Source organism: Arvicanthis niloticus, chromosome 2, assembly GCF_011762505.2.
Source record: "Arvicanthis niloticus isolate mArvNil1 chromosome 2, mArvNil1.pat.X, whole genome shotgun sequence".
Classification (NCBI taxonomy): domain Eukaryota; kingdom Metazoa; phylum Chordata; class Mammalia; order Rodentia; family Muridae; genus Arvicanthis; species Arvicanthis niloticus.
The window spans coordinates 29,360,977-29,380,841 of record NC_047659.1 but is presented as its reverse complement, the minus strand read 5'-3'; the positions used below and the strand labels follow the sequence as shown (position 1 = coordinate 29,380,841).

The following is a 19,865-nucleotide window of genomic DNA, read 5'->3' as shown; positions in this document are numbered from 1 at the left end:
CTAGGCTGTGTACTTGAAACCAATAATTGATCGACTTTGGTTATTTTAATGCTAAATAAATGCTAGCAGTCAAGGGGAGTTAGTGATGATCAATGCTTCAAATTCTCATGAGGGTCTTTTTTTTTTTTTTTTTTTAAAGGCTAATTATGTATGGTTTCAAACTACCTTTTCATGAATGTTTACTTGAAATATAACAAGGCTATAGATTGGTGTTATCATGGCTTCTATATACATGAGTCACAGTTGGTGAGAGAAAGAGAGAGAGAGAGAGAGAGAGAGAGGAGGAGGAGGAGAGAGTGAGAGGGGAAGAAAAGAGGGGAGGGAGAGAGGGGAGGGAGGGAGAGGGAGAGAGAGAGAAAGGAAGGAGAGAGAGGGGAGGAAGGGAGTGAGGGGAGGGAAGGAGAGGGAAGGAGGACAGAGAGAGAGAGAAGAGAGAGAGAGAGAGAGAGAGAGAGAGAGAGAGAGAGAGAATAGCTCAAAGACACAGCCCACCAATGTTGTATTCTTAAGCTTTTGAGAATGTAAAAAAAATCTGGTTTTACAATCCACCCTGTGTTTGATTGTCAGGTTCTAAGATAGTTGACAGGTGGTATCTTTTCTTCTTTTGTTTGGTGTTGGGAAATGAGTGTTATAATCAGTGTGGGATTGACAGGATCTATTTTAACTGCTCCCCCCGCCCCCTGTTTGGCAGAAACTATACAAGGAAAACTACGAAAAGACCAAAGCAAAGAGTATCAATTACTGTGAGACCCCCAAGTTTCAGCTCGACACAGTGCTACAGAACTTCAGTAGTGATGTAAGTGGTCATACGGTCGCTCGTCCTGTTCAAAGGCTCTTAGTTAATAGGGGCTGATCAGCTAATAACTGAAGAACATTTTGTCTTTCAGACTAAATATAAAGATTCCTACCTAAAGAATATCTTGGGACACTACGTGGGCAGCTTTGAGGACCCATATCACACGCACTGTATGAAAGTTACAGCCCAAAATAGTGATGTAAGTCCTAAGATTATTGGTTTCACTCCCTGAGTAAGACATTGTAGGCTGAAGGCATAAAATAAAGATTGCATCCTTACATCTCATTGCTTTCCCCTTTGTAGAAAAACTACAAAGCTGAGTATGAAGAGGACAGAGGCAAAGGCTTCTTCCCCCAGACCATTACCCAGGAATATGAAGCAATCAAGAAACTGGACCAGTGTAAAGATGTATGTTCACAGAGCGAACCTGTGACAGTCATCCCTCCTCCCACACACCAAATCTTTCACATCTCAAGGATATTGACCCAGATGTTGCTGCCCTTCATAATATCTAGAGGCCAAGAGAAACTTAAAGGAGAAAATTTAAAATGACCACTTTACAAATCTGCTTAAGTGAGGAGCTTGTAAGAACCAGCATCTATTCTGTAGAAGATACATTTCTTTTCCTGCTGGTATCCTGGGCTAATTCTAGCCCATTGTGAAGAGCTCTCAGGAATCTGAAGACATGGGGGTGTCCCTTGTCTTCACAGAAGAACATCTTTTAAATGAACTGTAATCCAGCTCAAACCAAAATCGAGACATGTCTGATTAACCACGGATTTTTGGGGTGGGGTGGGACAAGTTCCTTTTTCCTAGCTCATAGACCACCTTGGACTTCACAACCAATACTAAACCAAATCCTTTTGTTTCCTCTCAGCACACCTACAAAGTCCACCCGGATAAGACGAAGTTCACTCAAGTTACAGACTCTCCTGTTCTGGTGCAAGCCCAGGTCAACTCCAAACAGCTGAGTGATGTAAGTTCTTCTAAGCATGTAGGGAACCAGGTACAGGGGGGTTGAGGACATATTTCAAAATCCATATAGAAAGTCAATTTGTTCAATTTTGTCATTTTGGGATTAAACCCCAAGCCTTGTTCATGTGGGCAAATGCTTTACCACTTCATTCTTAGCCCATAAAAACCAACTTCTTATTTGATTTCACTTATTAGAAAACCTTTACATTTTAGCAGGTGTTAATATGTCTCTAATCACCTAAATTTTTTCCTGTCTGGTAGGATGGAATCTTTTCAAGTAGATAATGCTTTGTAAAGTTGTTGATTCAAGGAAACCAGCATAGCTTAAAGTACTGAAAAGAACAAGAATTCTAGATTTAGACAAAATTAGATTTGTATCCCAGCTTCTTGTGACACAGGAGTCAAGCAACATAATCTTTCTAGGCCTCATTTTCTCATACATAATTTGTAGATGTTCTGAAAATGAACACAATAGGAGACATGTTTAGAATATACAGGTGTAGTGCCGATCAGATATTTAACATGCAGATTTCTCTCCGCCAAATAACTTTCTAGAAAAATGGAAGCCTAGAGATAAGTTTTAAATGGCCTCAGTATATTTATGGCCAGAAATGACAGTTTCAACTGCAGTATCAGTGAGCATGATATATGCAAGGTGACATTTATGAGGGATCTCCAGTAAACCGACATTAGCAATGAGGAGGCCAGAACAGTGCTTATGTTAAAGGGCCAGTTGTGAGAGGCATGGAGAGGAATGTGACCGAAGAGCCACCTCATTCTGTCACCTACCATGGTGGTGGACATGGTGACTTGTGATAAATGTGGTGACATGACAAGAGCCCAGTACATAGATTCAACAGTGCAGTCTTCCTAAGCTGTTGCTTTTTTGATCACGGCCAGTTATTTTCCAATATGTCTAAAGGAGGTTTTGAATTTGGTAAATCTTTTTCTTCTGATCTCAATGGTGCTCTCTCTGCCCTATACCCTGCTTCCCCCTCTTTAGCTAAATTACAAAGCCAAACATGAAAGTGAAAAATTCAAGTGTCATATACCTCCGGATGCTCCTGCCTTTATCCAGCACAGAGTGAACGCCTATAACCTGAGTGACGTAAGTACCTCGCATACTGCACCATAGACAGCGGTGCCCCTGGTTTTGAGTTGCTACATTGTAATTCAATGGCTACTTCAATGTTAAGATAGGAAGAACCCTTAACAATTGTATGTTTCTACTTTTCTACCAAAATAACTTTAAACTTGCCTTGTAAATTCCTTCTACCTCTGTGTAGTCATCTTACAAGTAGTTCATTCAATTGTTTATTTAAAAAGGTTTTTTAATTCTTTATTATATGTAAGTATACTGTAGCTGTCTTCAGACACCCCATAAGAGGGCGTCAGATCTCTCATTACAGATGGTTGTGAGCACTGTGGTTGCTGGGATTTGAACTCATGGCCTCCAAAAGAGCAGTCAGTGCTCTTAACCTCTAAGCCATCTCACCAGCCTTTAATTGTTAATCTTAATACATTCTAACCAGCCTCTAAAATATCACCCGGCATGTGTATTTCATTGTAAATCTTAATGTTAGAACTGTTAACATTATTATGTGTCCTATACTGTAATTCAGTTTTTCTTAGAATATAATCTTTGCTTAAAAATGATTTCCTTTATTCCCCAGGCCTACACTGTCCCTTTTTAGACAACTTAGACTTCTTTCTACCTGTAAGAAGGCTTATGCTAATGATAGCACAGAAGATATAAAGGGCAGAAGGCCATGAATCCATTGCCAGCTTTCATTTTCCAAATTTAATTTTATAGAAAAGTTAAATTACCCTCAGGAGCAGAGTGTGTCTTAACTTCTTGAACAATTCCCAAAACAAGTACCGCAGTTATCCAGCCTTGGAGGGAAATAGGATGCTTCCTGAAATGACCTCTGAGTGGATTTAGAGGGCAAACGGAAGTGATGCCTTAAACCACAGAGAGTAGGCTAACTGCAGAATGTGTGTACCACTCACTGCCATTTAGCTCAGGACTTTATTCTTTAAGGAATAAAGTGATCTTTGGGTGGTGGTGGTGCATGTCTTTAATCCAAGCACAGGGTGGGGTGGGTATAGGGAGGCAGTTGTAACTCTTGAGTTCAAGGCCAGGCTAGTTGGTCTATAGAGTGAGTTCCAGGGGAGCCAAGGCCATACAACGAAACCCTGTCTTGTAAAACCTAAATAAGTAAATAGTCTCTGAATGTGATGATAGGCATTTCACTCTTGCTAATTCCTTTCCCAGAATGTCTACAAGCAAGACTGGGAGAAGAGCAAAGCTAAGAAGTTTGACATCAAGGTGGATGCCATCCCCCTGCTGGCAGCCAAAGCCAACAGCAAGAATGCCAGTGATGTGAGTGTAGCCCTGGGCTGGGCTGCTGGCTTGGGGTGTCCCTGCTGAGCAGTTAGCATGTGTGTTGTCCTTGCAGGTGATGTACAAGAAGGACTATGAGAAGAGCAAAGGCAAGATGATCGGTGCCCTCAGCATCAATGATGACCCCAAGATGCTTCACTCCCTGAAGACTGCCAAGAACCAGAGTGATGTAAGTAACTTTCACAAGCCACTCCACTTTGATGTGGGAATTCCCACTAATTAATATACCCTTGGGTTGCATGTCAGCTTACAGTCAAATCTCACATTTGCATGACAAACTAAATATGGAGAGGCAATAGCAGAGATTCACTGTTAGCAATGTTGTTCTTCTCTGGGAGGACAGTGTCTTTAATCTCCTCTGTGCCTTTGTTTCAGAAGGAGGAAACAAATAATAAAGATGCTGTTTTCTTTATTTCTCAGAAGCGACCTAATGTTAGTATACCCAGTGCTTCTAGTATCAGTGTGGGTGTGCACTCACTCAGTGCCCTGAACTGAGTTGTTTGCAAAGATGTGCAGAAAATAAAAGGCAGGAAGTGAGAAGATCAGCTGAGAGGCAAAGTAGAAAACCAGATGAAGCAGAAACACAGAAGCAAGACATTTCAGTTTAAGAATTTTATATAAGAGAGAATGTGAAGCAAAATATGACTGATGCACTCTTTGAATGACTCAAATCCTTAAGAACTCTAATTCGTGGGTAGCTGCTATAAAGAAAAATGTAAGGTTGATGGGGAAAGGCAACTTCCAGGGGTATGAGAAGTGTGTGCATCAACTGCTGAGCTGGCGGCTTTTGTGGGACTGCCTGAGTCCTCAGGCCCTTCTTAGGCCTTATTTTACTTCAGCTGTTTAAGCAATCCACGTTCTTCAAGCACACGCAAATGGGACAGTTACTTCAAGGCATTCATGTGCTCTCTTTTTCAATCTGAGAAATACTGGGATAGGTAATATGAACACTTGCTGTCATTAGCAGGTGACACCATACAAGGCATGAGTTTCAAGAACATCCTTTCTGCATAGTGGAAAACCGGTGGAAGAAACCATAACAATTCCATCCCATTGTTCAAGTCTGGCAATGTCATAGATCACTTTTACTGTGTGAGATATATTTTCCTTTATTTTTTCCTTTGCTTTGGCAGAGACTATACAGAGAAAACTATGAGAAGACAAAGGCCAAGAGTATGAATTACTGTGAGACCCCTAAATATCAACTCGACACCCTTCTGAAGAACTTTAGTGAGGTTGGAAAAGCCATGGCCACCTCTTGGGTGGGAAGGCTTTCCTGCCCATTGGAAAGTTGCTATTAACTCAAAGTATGTGTGTTTTCTCCATTAGGCTAAATATAAAGACTCATATGTAAAGAATATTTTGGGACACTACGTAGGCAGCTTTGAAGACCCATACCATACACACTGCATGAAAGTTTCCGCTCAAAACAGTGATGTAAGTTTGAATCCAGTCCCTCTGGCCTTGCAGTGACATTGTTTGGGAGGAACAGTCATTCTGAGTTGGTTTTGTTCTTGTGCCATTTCAGAAGAGTTACAAAGCAGAATATGAAGAAGATAAAGGGAAATGCTATTTCCCTCAGACGATAACCCAAGAATATGAAGCTATCAAGAAGTTGGACCAATGTAAAGATGTAAGCCACCTGCCCTGAGTTCTTCAGATTGAGTATAGGATGCTTGTGACATCTAGTGGTACATCTAACAGGAGTTTAAATGTTGTCACTTAGTCGTCAGGATGAGATTTTTTGTTGTTGTTGTTTTGTATTTTGTTTTTAATTTGGCTTTGGGGGTTGGATTGGGGAACACAAAAAATACTAGGAAGATATCTATTGGCTATGAAATTCTTTCAGGCTTTATGTCTGTTTTCAATAGTTTGTACAGCTATAAATTCAGGGTAAAAGGAGACTATCCAAGTCCGTCATAATCAGAAAGCTCATTGTTCAAGAAAGTGACACCGGGGGCTGGCATGAGCCTGACACTGTCCTCGGTGCTGGGATCTAGGGAACAAGGTGATCTGCTCTCCCAGAAGTTCAATTGGAGTGGAAGAGACAGGCAGTAAAGAAGGAGCACTCAGGAGCAAGGGAGGTGTCATCTAATATAAGGGAGTGACTCAGAGTTAGACCAGGGTGCTGTGAAGAGACTGGAGGTCCAGTGTGATCTGAGGCAGGACTGTTCTGCTGCGCCAAGATCAGGGGCAGAGAGGCAGAACAAACGGTCTCAAGAGAGAAAGAGCAATCAAGAAGAGACATGACCGGGATGTACTGGGGAGGAGGAATATGGTATATAGATGAAAGAGAGTGGAATGTGCAGAATTCATAACTCAAATACAGCCCAGACTCAACACAAGTTTCATTAGAGAGTCATGTAGGCACTGGAAAGATTGACTGGGTGGCTTAGATGCAGCAGAAACATCAATGATTGCTCAGCCTTTTGGCTAATATCAAGCGTAGAAAACCCAGGAAGGTAGAGGGGAAGAGGGATTAGAAGTGGGGAAGAAACGGAGGAAAATAACGTAATTCTGTTTTCGTTTTTAAAAACCTACACATCTACAATATAACACTGGGGAAGGGAGAGGGAAGGAGAGAAAGGGGAATAGAAAACAGAAGGAAGTAGCTTTGGATCCACTTTTCAGTTCTAAAGAAAGCAGAGCTTTGGATGTTATGTTCCCCTGCATCGGTGTGGTGTGAACAGGGATAGAAAAGTACAGTGGGAAATGTCAGCAGAGACTCACTTCTCTTCCAGCACACCTACAAGGTGCACCCGGATAAGACCAGATTCACAGCAGTCACCGACACTCCGGTGCTATTGCAAGCCCAGCTCAACACCAAACAGCTTAGTGATGTAAGTGTCCTGACTTCTGTGCGAGGGGGTGACCCGGGTGTGGCTTACTGAAAATCTCAGTGTCTTCAAGTGTCATCTCTCTGTCATGTCCTTAATGCCATGTTTCAGATTTTGATTAATCCGGGGCAAATGTAGCTGCTAGTTTGAACTATAGCTCCCTCCCTGCCCCTGGAAGATTGTTAGACAGCAATGCAGTAACTGATATTTTTTAAATTACTCGCTGATTTTTCATAGGATTGTCGTACTTATTAAAATGTGTCCCCTGAATGCTAGATCTTTGTGTCACTTAATAGAACAGTAGCAACCGAGACATCTATTTGATAGGCAAGAAGGGGAGCATTCCTGTTCTGGTGCAGTCAAAGGCTTTAGAGAAGGAAAAAGCATGCTTAAAACAAAGCAGTACTCCAGGCAGCAATCCAGAAACGAGAGTTAAAGTGTGGGGCTGACTAGATGCCTCAGTGGGGAAAGATGCTTGCCACTAAGTCTGAACGGCTAAGCCTTATCCCCGATCTCCTTTCACCTAGTAGAAATAGAGAACTGACTCCCCAGAATTGTCCACTGATGTCCACACTTGCCACAGCACATCTGTGCACACATGTGCGTGCGTGTGTACCCGCACACGCATGCACACACACACACATACACAGAACTAAAAATTTAAAATGCAATTTAAAACATATTAAAATTTTAAAGATCTCAATAGATATACATCTCCAACACAATTCCCGCACCTAAGGCTCAGCAAACATCAAGGAAGATGTGGGTAGAAATATGTTAAGAGCCAGAGAACCATAAAATCTGCTGTAAGATTGTGTCTCTTGGAAATGGCAGACAGGCTTCACTCGTGAGACCTCCACTGTAGGGCTAGCTAAACCAGACCTGAACACTGACACCAACCACCCTAGACAAAGAACACAGGTGATGAAGGGATGCTGAGAATGAGAGACAGGCTTCCCGCAGAGAGGACCCCCTTAGTTGGTTATCCAGTGGTCAGTCCTGAAATAACCGTGTACACACACAGTACTGAATGGACTCAACAAGTTGCATGTATCTATTTACGCATGTGTGTGTGTGTGTGTGTGTGTGTGTGTGTGTGTGTGTGTGTAAAAGGAAGAATAAAAGAAGAGGAGCCAGGGATTTGAGAGGGAGTGAGGGGGCATGGGAGGAAGGAAGGAAGGCGAATGGAGGGAGAATAATGCAATTATGCTTTCAATAAAACACTAAGCTAGGATGACAGGGAGAAGAGTGCCTGGAAGGGCACTGTAGACAGAGAGCTGAGGAAAGTCTAAAGCAGGGACAGTGTGGACCAGACTTTATAGTTGTGTTAAGATGTTACTGAGAATTATTCCTGGATTCCTTACTGCTCTGATTATAGAATTTTATAACTTTGGGGTTTCATGCCTTCCAGGCCATCTTGTGATGCTGATGAGGTGTGTGTTAACTGTGTCTATATTATAGTAGCAGAAATGTCAAAGTAGAGCCCAGTTGTACCATAACTCTTCTGAGAGAGAGAATGAGACATTGACAACTAGCTCCCTTGAAACATTTTTCTTAAAAAAAAAAAAAAAAAAAACAAAAACAAAAAAACCCCACCAATACCTTCTTACATAAATTCAAGAAAATTCCTACTTTGAACTATTTGAATGTCTTCTGAGTCCATTTTGTGTGTGTGTGTGTGTGTGTGTGTGTGTGTGTGTGTGTGTGTGTATGTGTGTGCTGAAAAAAATACCCTGGGGCTGAGTAATTTATAAAGAATAAAAGTTTACCAGGTAAATTGCCCTTGACTGAAACCTGAGCACTCAAGATGCTGAAACAGGGGGATCTTGAATCTGAGTACAGCCTGGGCTACCTGGTAAGACATTATATCTAAAGCTGACTTTTCATTCCTCAAAAAGGAATAGAGGTTACTTAATTCATAGCTCCAAAGATTAGGGAGTCTAAGAGCTTGGTGCCACTTCCAGACTTCTCATTGAGTCACAGGAATTGCTTAGCAAGTCAGAGATCAAGCCCTCCTCAGAACTCATTTTTATAATGAAGCCATTTCTGTTGACCAATCAGACCATGAGGGCAGAGTTCTTGTGAGCCTATCACCTCTGATGGGTGAGTCCTGTTAAATACCACCAATGGTAACTTTAAGGAATTAAGTGAAATTAGGCACAGTCAGCCCACAGTAACATATTCTCCCTCCCTGCCCCCACCCCCTCCAGCTGAATTACAAAGCCAAGCATGAAGGTGAGAAATTCAAGTGCAGCGTGCCAGCAGATGCACCGGAGTTTATCCAGCACAGAGTCAATGCTTATAACCTGAGTGATGTAAGTAAAAGGCCACATGCTTGCCTCATGTGTGGGAAGAGAGAAAGTATGAATCTGCCCGAAGACACAGAGCTAGACTCAACGCAGTGAGCTCTGGAGACGGTTGTGAGTGGAAGTGAGAATTTTAAGTCTCACATCATCTGGGGACCTACTTCTTTAGCAGATATTATTTCCATGGTCTCTGTTATTATCAGAAGCATTTTCTCATTTATCTCTATGATAAGCTCTAGAGTTTTTGAGATGTCTCCCATATAAATATCTCATTTTACCATTTATAGGTCACTGTCCATAATATAATATGATATAATATAATATAATATAATATAATATAATATATATCAGTTTTTAGAAGGTGTTTAAACTATTAAAGCAGAGTATGCTGTTTATACTTTTAGCAACATAGAAGAAGAAACTATGTAATAAAAGAATCAATAGTTATACTACTGTTTGGTTAGTAAATTACTCATGAATGAAGTAAGTTACAAGCTTTCAATTTTTTTTTTATAATCACTAGATTAACCTGTTTTCAAAATCTTTTTTAAAAAAAACCTTTCTTGCAAAACTTTCCCAGAATGTCTACAAGCACGACTGGGAGAAGAGCAAAGCTAAGAAGTTTGACATCAAGGTGGATGCCATCCCCCTGCTGGCAGCCAAAGCCAACAGCAAGAATGCCAGTGATGTGAGTGTAGCCCTGGGCTGGGCTGCTGGCTTGGGGTGTCCCTGCTGAGCAGTTAGCATGTGTGTTGTCCCTGCAGGTGATGTACAAGAAGGACTATGAGAAGAGCAAAGGCAAGATGATCGGTGCCCTCAGCATCAATGATGACCCCAAGATGCTTCACTCCCTGAAGACCGCCAAGAACCAGAGCGACGTGAGTGTCAGCCCCATTAAAGATGGTTTAACAGGCCACATCCCAGAGAGTAGAAGGATTTCAGTTGGAGGGTTTTGTGCCCATGAGCTCTCCTCAGGTTCATAAGAACTTGCTGAGAGCTTTAGAGGTAGAGTGTACCCTGGCTCTAACAGCTCTTGCTGTCTCATATTTGAGGAAAGAAATTACTGAAGGAATTGGCACCCAATCCACTTTGAAGATTCTGCATTAATATTTAATGGAGCATCAGTTTTTTGTTCTCAGAAACTCCTAGAAAAAAAAAATCACTAGATGTTTTAATCTAATTTAGAAATAGCTTTTAAATTGATTTTAAAACTGTCTTTAGAAAAAAACTAATGAACTTCCGATATAAAATCAAGTATGGCTATCAATGCTTTCTGTTGATTTTAATAATTGATAGTGATCTCTATCTATGAAAAACATTCCATTGATGATAGGCCTTTTTAAAAACATAATTATAAAAATGTAAATAACCTTTGTAGACCATTTTTTTTCATCATATGTATTTCTTGAATTTCGGGGATACATGGATTGCCTAATGGTAATCCATAGGTCACCTGCCCTTTTCTGGTTATGATTTTTACTACAGAGGCAAAAAAAAAAATCTGCTATTTCCAACTAAGTTGTATACTGCTTAGAAGAGATTTTTAAAGTGGCTACAGTGTTCTGCATAGCTTGCAGACACTCGTTTCCATGGTAAAGAAGGAAGATGTGGGTATCATTTGCCTGTTTTAACCATGTGTATACACATTGATCTATGTGTGCTTCTTAAATCATTATTGTGAGCATTGCTCAGTGCTCAGTTGCTTGCTCCACCACTTCTTATGCCTCCTCAGGTTCAGAAGCTACAACTAACTCCACACTGGTGCCACAGAAAGTTCTAGCTTTCTTTGGCTTTGTTTATTTTGTTTTCATCTTGTCCTTGAAAACATTAGACCAGTTTGGGCACAGTATACGCAGATACACTCTTATCAATTGATTGACTTTGCCAAGTGAAAGACATTATCAATGAGTTGGTCTCATACAATGCCCAGGCATGCTAAGCTGTATGTAGCAAGGAAGCTTTTTCTTAAAGGCATTTGCATCCTTGACAACATTTTAAAATGGATTTCTTTTAGAATAGCACACAAAGTAATTTGACCATGTCCGTCACAGTGTCTTCACACACATGAGCTTTGACAGTAGACTTTGTTCTCCTCAAGTTACCCCAGCATTGCCTTCCCTCACACTCCCCCATGCCCTCTGACTTGCTCCCTTCTTGTTAGTCAATCCCTCTGCCATCTTATCATGTGTATTCCACTTTCCTCTCTGTTTCCCATCTACCTTAGGGGCTTTATCTCTTTCTCAAGCCCTTTGTAGTTTGTGACCTAGAAATCTATATCATATGAAAACACACACACACACACCAAAACATGGAGTTTGTCCTTCTGAGGCTGCCTTTTTCACTTAACATAATGATTTCCACTTGCATCCGTTTTTCTTCAAGTTTCCTAATTTCATTTTAATTTATGGCTACGTAAAATTGTATCATGTGGATGAACCACATTTTATCTGTCCATTTGACTACTGATGGACAGTTATGCCAGTTACATTTTCTGGCTATTGTGAATAGCGCAGCAATAAACATGGATGTGCACGTATGTTCGTGGTGTGTTTTGACAGCGTTTTATAGACACTGATGTGTCGGCTGCTGAGAACATAAACTCAAGTGTCAAAACAATTCAGCTAGTCACTTCCTCCCAACTGCCACTGCAACCCTTCCTCATTAGTCCCTTTCCGATGGGGCAGGCTTTAAACATGTGCTTGCAGGCCACAGCAAGTTTCCATTTTTCCATCCATCAGCCAGCACTTGGATTTTATAACCGATAAATGCATTCCCTGAGAATAAGAACCCACAAAATATAAGAAGGCAGAACAAGTTCCCTAAACTTACTGGTAGCTGTTCTCTGACAGAAAACCTGGTATGGTACCTCATGCTTGTAATCCCCAGCACTCAGGAGGCTGAGGCAGGAGGATTGCCATAGTTTGAGTCCCGCTGGGTTTCATAGATAATACCAGGCCAGCCAGAGCCACACAAGCGAGACCCTGACTCAAAAATCAAAAAATAAAAGTAAAATAAAATCGGAAAGGTCTGTCCACGTATCATTTTCTTGGGGAATTTGATGATATAAGACATAGAAACAAATTTGGGGCAAAATAATTACTCAGATGTTTACAGCTGTTTCTCTTAAGTTATACTTTGCTTTCCTGAGAATTCATTAAGAACGTGCGGAACTAAACAGACTCTTTTTACAGCGCGAATATCGGAAAGACTATGAAAAGTCAAAAACGATCTACACGGCCCCCCTTGACATGATCCAAGTCACCCAAGCTAAGAAATCTCAGGCGATTGTCAGCGACGTAGACTATAAACACGTCTTGCACAACTACAGCTACCCACCTGACAGCATCAATGTGGACCTGGCTAAGAAGGCTTATGCATTGCAGAGTGATGTGAGTACCGAGCCTTTCTCTTCCCCTCTATGGAAGGCGAGACAGACAGGATCTAGTATGAGGTTTGTTGTTGCTACCTCCCTGAAGCATCTGCCTTGTCTGTGAGGAAGCACGGAGGTACTAGGAAATGACCCCTGTGTTCTCAGGAATGTATGTCCCCAGGATATGTGTCGGACATGTGCTTTGTTACTATGTCCTTCTGAGAAAGTTACCAACCTTGCTGAACTAAGAGGCCTCAGTTGTTAAACTGAAGTAAAACCAAAATTGTTTTGAGTATTTAAACGGATCCCAAGGGCCAACAAGATAGCTCAGAAGGGAAAGTGCTCTTAGACAGAGACTTTGTTCTCTCCTCTTTGGGCCTCCCTGGAACCACCTGTTGCTGTAAGTTTGGTTATTGCAGACGCTTCACATGTGTGGAACCATACAGTATTTGTCTTTGGAGACTAGTTTGTTTCATTTAGCAAAATGCCCTCAAGGATTAGACTTGTTACAGCTTCTGTCAGAATTGTCTTTCTTTTTAAAGCTGAGCAATGCTCCTTTATAAATCTGTGCCCTGCCTTGTGTATTAATTCTTCCGTTGGCTGATGTTTGGATTGTTCCTACCTTCTAGCTATTGTGAATTATGTTTCTATGAGCACGTATAACTGAATGTCCTTTTAGCATCTAATTTCAGTACTTTTGGGTTTATATCCCAGAAGTCAAATTGTTAGATCACATGACAGACTTTTAGTTTTCTGAGACACTACTCTTCCAATGACTGCATAATTTACCCCTCTACTGACATGGAAACATTCACCAGTAAAGGATGGAGCAAGCATTTGGAGAGACAAAAGAGGAAACTCATCTTAACTTCTCCCAGGCACAACCCGAGGTCATGCTGGGTAAAGTTCAGCTTTTAAAGCTCAAGGGACAGTGTGACATCTGGGTGGTCGCTCAGTCCTTTGCTCACCAAGCAGAATTTCCATGGCAGTTAGACACGTCTGCTGGAACAAACATTTGCAAGTACATATTAAAACACACAAATGCTTACAGATAGGAAATGAAGCATTCCCTCCTTGGCAATCAGGACCTGTGATAGGCCCTTTGATAGCTGCAGTATATGCAAGAGTTTGCCTTCCCAAGATAAGAAGAAGGGACTTTAATGAGATAGCAGAATGAACTCAGCACACTTGAGTAAAACATTAACTCTTTCTAGTAATCTCATAGCTTCCATGCAAGAATTTCTATTAGACTATCATAATACAGAGTAATAATTTGATTTTGTAAGTATATATACTACAAATGACAGTTCTATCATATGCATGATCTTATTTTTTAATTATTTAATTTTTTCTCTATGTCTTCATCACAGATCTATTGAAGTTCCTCAGGGACAAGGTTGATTTCTTGTTTTGTTTTTTTTTTTTTTAGTCCAGTTTTTAAAAACATATCATAAAGAACAACAAATTTTTAAAAGATTTATTTTGTGTATATGAGTACACTGTAGCTGTTTCCAGACATACCAGAAGAGGGCATCAGATCCTTTTACAGATGGTTGTGAGCCACCATGTGGTTGCTGGGAATTGAAGTCAGGACCTTTGGAAGAGTAGTCAGTGCTCTTAACCACTGAGCCATCTCTCCAGCCCCAAGAACAACAATTTTTAACCTTGTTTCCAGAGATAAATTTCAGTCATCTATGGTCAGATAACTAGAAGAGCTCGTTATTTTATTGGCATCTAGTGACTGTCCCCTAGCAATTCTAAATAATAACTGCCTGTTTAAGCAACTTAACAGGTAGAACTGTTTTTAAATGTTTTGTAGGCCAATGCAGAAACCCTCCTAAGATGGTCATTATACACAAAGAGCAATGTGTTCCAGGGCTTTGACAAGCAACGACCATCGAGCCTTATTAGAAAATAACCAAGACTATTCACTATCAGTAGGACCTGATATTAGTCCTAAATTTGTCCACAGAGATACATCACTAAGAGTTTCAAGGAGCAAACCTCTACAGCTAGTGGTACCAATGTCATCATTTCATTTATTCTTTAAACTACAGTTTAGAATCGAGCATTTTCTGGACTAGAATTCCACACATTTCCATTAAGCTAAACCTAAGGGGGAAATGGAGGACATGGCGATTAGAAATCAGGAATCCAAGGGTTCCAAACTATCACCGAAGAAATGATTAAAAAATGGGGGGGTGGAACAACACCCCTAATCAAGAATATTTAAAACTGTGTAAAGTGCCCATGGCGTGATAATGCCAATGAAGGAAACGTGACTCCTCTTCCGTCGCAGGTGGAGTACAAAGCTGACTACAACAGCTGGATGAAGGGCTGTGGATGGGTGCCCTTTGGTTCCTTGGAGATGGAAAAGGCAAAACGCGCCTCAGAAATCCTTAACGAGGTACGGCCACTGCTGTGATGTCGCACTGGGTCCCGATGCAATGCGAAGTCGTAAGAAGCATGCTTCCTACTTCATTTTGTGGTCATTGATACTGAAAAGTTTTTTAAAGCACAAATCATTCAGTAAGATATTTATACCCCCTTTAGAGTATCCAAGTTATTCATCTAAAGCATTCAAACATAGTTGAATAACTTTGTTCGCCTAATATCAAATTTTCCCACTTTAAACATAATTCATGTATTTGTGTACCCGCTCCCACTGGGATTTTTCTTCTACTTTTGTTTTTGTCTAGTTTAAGACACAGTCTCACTCTGTAACCTAGACTGGCCTAAAATTCATTATATCATCTTGGCTGGCATTGAACATGTGGTGGTAATCTTGCCTCAACCTCTGAGTATGGGGATTCCAGGCATGAAGCCTAACAAACATTCTCTCAGAGGCAAAGGAGAGGCGGACAGGATGGAGAACTCTGAAAAGGGGGATCAGAAAGGGGGACAACATTTGTAATATTATTTTACAAATTATTATTTTAAAATGCTACTAATACACTATGGAGTTTTCTCAACAACAACAACAAACCCTGCCTGTATCATCAACCATGGACCACTGAGTTGTTTTCTGGTCTCTATAGTTTTATCTTCTATAAATATTTCTTTGACTTCTGGCTTCTTTCGTTTCTTATGGCTATTTTGCGTATGCCTGGAATCCATTTCTTTTCTTTTCATTGCATACTCTTCTTTTGCAAAGATACATCACATATTAATGGCCTTTTGACCTGTTGGTGGATGTGTGGTTTGTTTCCAGCCTGGGGTAATACTGAGTAATGCAGCTGTCAAGGGTTCTTCTTTAAAGAAAGTGGGGGTGGGGAGGTAAATGAGGGGTGTGTGTCGCTGGCAGCATTGTCACACAGGCAAAGGGGAGGGGGAGAGGGAGAAGAACTCAGGAAGGGGGGACCGGAAAAGGGGCAACATTTGGAATTCCAAATAAATAAAATAATGTAGTAAAAAATTAGCAAACAAACATAAGAATCGTGGCCTCGATTATAGTCTTGACGACTCTGCATTAATTTACAGATTGCCATAAGCCTTAGGGAAAGAGTAGTGGCAGTCCTGAGATTGTTAATATGTCCACAGTACCTGCCCCTTCTCCATCAACAGCTGGAAGCACGCTGTGGTCACATGACTGCATCTCTGAGGAAAGGGAAGGGTCTAAGAGACAGTGGTACAGAGAGAGCTTCTCTACCATGTTCAAGCTGGGCGCGTTCTAGTTTCTGTGTGCTTTGGTTTGGTTTTAGTGAAGGCAATTCTGCCTTCTCAAGGATCTTTCAGAAAATATGTTCTTAGGTTGGTAGATTCCAAAAGTTTGGATTTGACAAAGCCGTGTTAAGTATATGTAAAAGTGGGGGGCTCAGTGTGTCCCAAGGGTGTCTACTGGGCAAATCAATAGAGAAGACAAGCATAAACATGACAAGGTGTCAGTTCCTCAGTTGGGCGGCTTTCCCAAAGACCCTCTTTCTTCTTAAGCACATCAGTGGTGCAGACATAAGAAGCCACAATAAGTCTGCAAAGTTAACATTTTTTTCTGACTCATTAATCATTAGCTGTTTCTCTACATTAGCAATTTATTGCAATGACAGTTATAAGGTATCACTATAATGACAAGAAAGAATTTATCCCTCAGCCAGAAAACATCTTTAGTTCAGGTGCTGATGAGGTTCTAAGGGTCTTTTTAGGGGGCAGCAATAGGAGGATCTGCAGTTCAAGGTTATCCTTGGATATTCACTGAGATTGACCCTAGCCCTGTGTTACATTTAGATCTTACTTTGTTTTGGTCTCCTGATAACCCTTCAGAGACCTCTCTGGTGCTTCTGGACTCAGTGTAACAGAGAGCCCTTCTTTTATGTGTTAAGCCAGAAACTTAAGGAGTGTAAGCATATGTCCAGAGAGCTGTGCCACAGACCGCCCACGATGACACCAATTTTAAAACGTTCAGTTCTGTATTGTATTCTTCTCTCACCCAGGTGATCAGGACTCCAGTATTATAAAACTGATAATTTTATGATTATCCCTGTGTCCTTCCAAAGGAAACGTTGAGGATTTCAACATTAGCCTGGAGTCAAAAGTAATCATTAACCTTTCTTTTTGATTCTCCAAACAGAAAAAATACCGCCAACATCCAGATACGCTCAAGTTTACCTCAATTGAAGATGCTCCCATTACAGTGCAGTCTAAAATTAACCAGGCCCAGAGGAGCGATGTAAGTGCCCATTGTGTGTGTGCTTTAGTAGCTGCTTACTAACATGAAGGTACCTGCACTCAAATTCACAGGTCACCTGTAGCTATTTTACCATCTGAAGAGCCTCCGCTAGGCGGCTGTAAATCCCTGCTGTCCAATAATACCACACATACCTTATCACATCACATATACCATATGCTATCCAGTCACCACCAAGGAAAGACTCTCTGAAGGAAAGGCGAGAGAGGCATCTTTTAATGACAGTTATAAGGTATCTCTATAGAGACAAGAAAGAATGAATGTCATGTCGCATGGAGATTGTATCTTAAGTCAAGGTTGGAGATTGTATCTTTTTTGTTCGTTTGTTTTTGTTTTTTTTTCGAGACAGGGTTTCTCTGTGTAGCCCTGGCTGTCCTGGAACTCACTCTGTAGACCAGGCTGGCCTTGAACTCAGAAATCCACCTGCCTCTGCCTCCCAAGTGCTGGGATTAAAGGTGTGCGCCACCACCGCCCGGCTGGAGATTGTATCTTAACCACCTGTAAGTCTCTTTACTCGCCCATCAAGTCTAAAATAGATTATTGTTATGGCCTGCCCTGCTAGCCTGCTCCGGCTCAGAGAAATGCCTGCAGATTCACATTTCCCCCAGGCCTTGTCTCTAGGTTGAGGTCCTCCAGGCATCCCTACCTAGAGGCAGAGATTCCTAGTTTGTGCTCGGAGATCTTGTCCAACAGTGACTATGCAGTGAGAAAGAACTCTATGGTGCTGCATGGGTGTCCTAGAATGTACATATGATTTTGTAGATGACTGTAGGGACAGTAACAGAGGGTGTCTTTCTTAACATCACCTTGTGAAATACACCTTGAAATTATTCTCCAGTGTCTTCATACTTTGTTTATGCCTGGTTTCTCTCCTAGATTGCTTACAAAGCCAAAGGGGAGGAAATTCTGCACAAGTACAGCCTGCCAGCTGACCTGCCGCAGTTCATTCAGGCTAAGGTGAACGCCTACAACATCAGCGAGGTTCGTACACCACTGTCATGCACGCCCAGCCTTTACTAATGTGGCCCTGAAGTCCTATTCAAGGGGTATTTCTCTTCCAGAATATGTACAAAGCCGACTTGAAAGACTTAAGCAAGAAGGGCTATGACCTGAGAGTTGATGCCATTCCCATCAAAGCTGCTAAAGCTGCCCGACAGGCTGCAAGTGATGTAAGTCCAGCAGTGGTCACATGTGTAACGTGGAACCTAATGGAATACCCAGAAGTCGCCACGTATGGTGTCTCTGACTAGAAACTAGTTTGAGAAGTACTTTAAACAGACCTTAGTATTCTTGGAAGGAGGATTGACATAACTATCTACCATGAGTTGCCATCAAGACTTAAAATCACTATGCAGATTTCTGCAAAAATTCACTTTACTTTGAAGCCAAGAAGAAATCCAAGTTGTAATAGCCTCTAGAGGGAATGATTTTATCACGAATCTTCATTAATTTACAGGATTTTCTCTTTCCCCCTTCCTCCCTTTCATGTATTATGTCTATTTTCCTAGGAAATCCATGTATGATTTCTGATTGATACAAGTTTTCATTACAACAATGTAATTATAATACAGTTACAAAAAAACAAAACAGAACAAAATCCTAATATCCTTGTTCTGAAAAGTCCTCCCTCCTGAAATTTCTCCCTGAGCTCCTTTCTCGTGGGTGGCTCCTCCAGTCCCTTCCCCCCCGCCCCCCCCCAACCTGCCCTCATGCTCTGAAACTCCCAGAATTCTCTTGTCTCTGCTCTGGGTTTTCCAGGATCCTCTGCAGGTCTTCTGAAGAATCCCCAGGCCCCCCTCTGTTTATAATGCAAATCCGACTTGCATTCAGCATAACTGGCTCCAAGTTTCTTTTTCAATAATCAAGGACTCAGAAAATTTCTTTTCTGTTGAGTCTTCATCTGTCAAATCCTCAGCTATTCCGGGGTACTGGCAGCAGAGAGTAATTGGTAAAGAATGTGAAATGCTTCATTTCGTGATTTTTACCAGTGTCTATGGAGAAAGGAACAGTTTGTCACTGATGGGAATTCTGGTAGCATCTGCATCCCAACTGCCTTTGGATGGACAGAAGTAGCTATAGACATCCAAGTGGCTTCTAAGTGATGTTTTATTTTAGCATACTATGTAGGAAGTTGGTCTTTCATATCCTCAGATTTCATACCCACAGATACCTAACTATGGATGGAAAAAAAAAACCTGTAAAATTCCATCTGTACTAAACACATACAGATTGTTTTTTTTCTTATCGTCATCCTCAAAATGACACAAACCATTTATATAGCATTTAGAATTTGCTAGATATTATAAATAATCTAAAGATGATTAAAGTATAGATGAGAGAATATGCATAGGTTATATGTATATATGCATATAAGGGGGTGGTGTTTGTATGGGATGGGGAATCCTGAGAATAATCTTCTTATTAAGGGGATATTTAGAAATTTCTTAGAAGCTCAAAATATTCAAATTTTGACCTCATTGTTCAGTACAACCTTCA

General features: G+C 41.1%; 1 protein-coding gene across 1 annotated transcript in view; it reads left to right on the top strand.

Annotated features, from left to right (window-relative positions):
* The window catches only part of Neb (nebulin), a 194,298-nt gene that overhangs the window by 23,368 nt on the left and 151,065 nt on the right, over nucleotides 1-19,865 (top strand). The window contains exons 12-30 of the mRNA XM_076928308.1: nucleotides 692-796; nucleotides 888-995; nucleotides 1,100-1,204; nucleotides 1,674-1,772; nucleotides 2,775-2,879; nucleotides 4,047-4,154; nucleotides 4,231-4,344; nucleotides 5,309-5,410; nucleotides 5,505-5,612; nucleotides 5,704-5,808; nucleotides 6,917-7,015; nucleotides 9,223-9,327; nucleotides 9,899-10,006; nucleotides 10,083-10,196; nucleotides 12,510-12,707; nucleotides 14,988-15,095; nucleotides 17,253-17,351; nucleotides 18,246-18,350; nucleotides 18,431-18,538. Coding sequence (XP_076784423.1) covers nucleotides 692-796; nucleotides 888-995; nucleotides 1,100-1,204; nucleotides 1,674-1,772; nucleotides 2,775-2,879; nucleotides 4,047-4,154; nucleotides 4,231-4,344; nucleotides 5,309-5,410; nucleotides 5,505-5,612; nucleotides 5,704-5,808; nucleotides 6,917-7,015; nucleotides 9,223-9,327; nucleotides 9,899-10,006; nucleotides 10,083-10,196; nucleotides 12,510-12,707; nucleotides 14,988-15,095; nucleotides 17,253-17,351; nucleotides 18,246-18,350; nucleotides 18,431-18,538 — 2,103 coding nt within the window. The remainder of the gene's footprint in view (nucleotides 1-691; nucleotides 797-887; nucleotides 996-1,099; nucleotides 1,205-1,673; nucleotides 1,773-2,774; nucleotides 2,880-4,046; nucleotides 4,155-4,230; nucleotides 4,345-5,308; nucleotides 5,411-5,504; nucleotides 5,613-5,703; nucleotides 5,809-6,916; nucleotides 7,016-9,222; nucleotides 9,328-9,898; nucleotides 10,007-10,082; nucleotides 10,197-12,509; nucleotides 12,708-14,987; nucleotides 15,096-17,252; nucleotides 17,352-18,245; nucleotides 18,351-18,430; nucleotides 18,539-19,865) is intronic.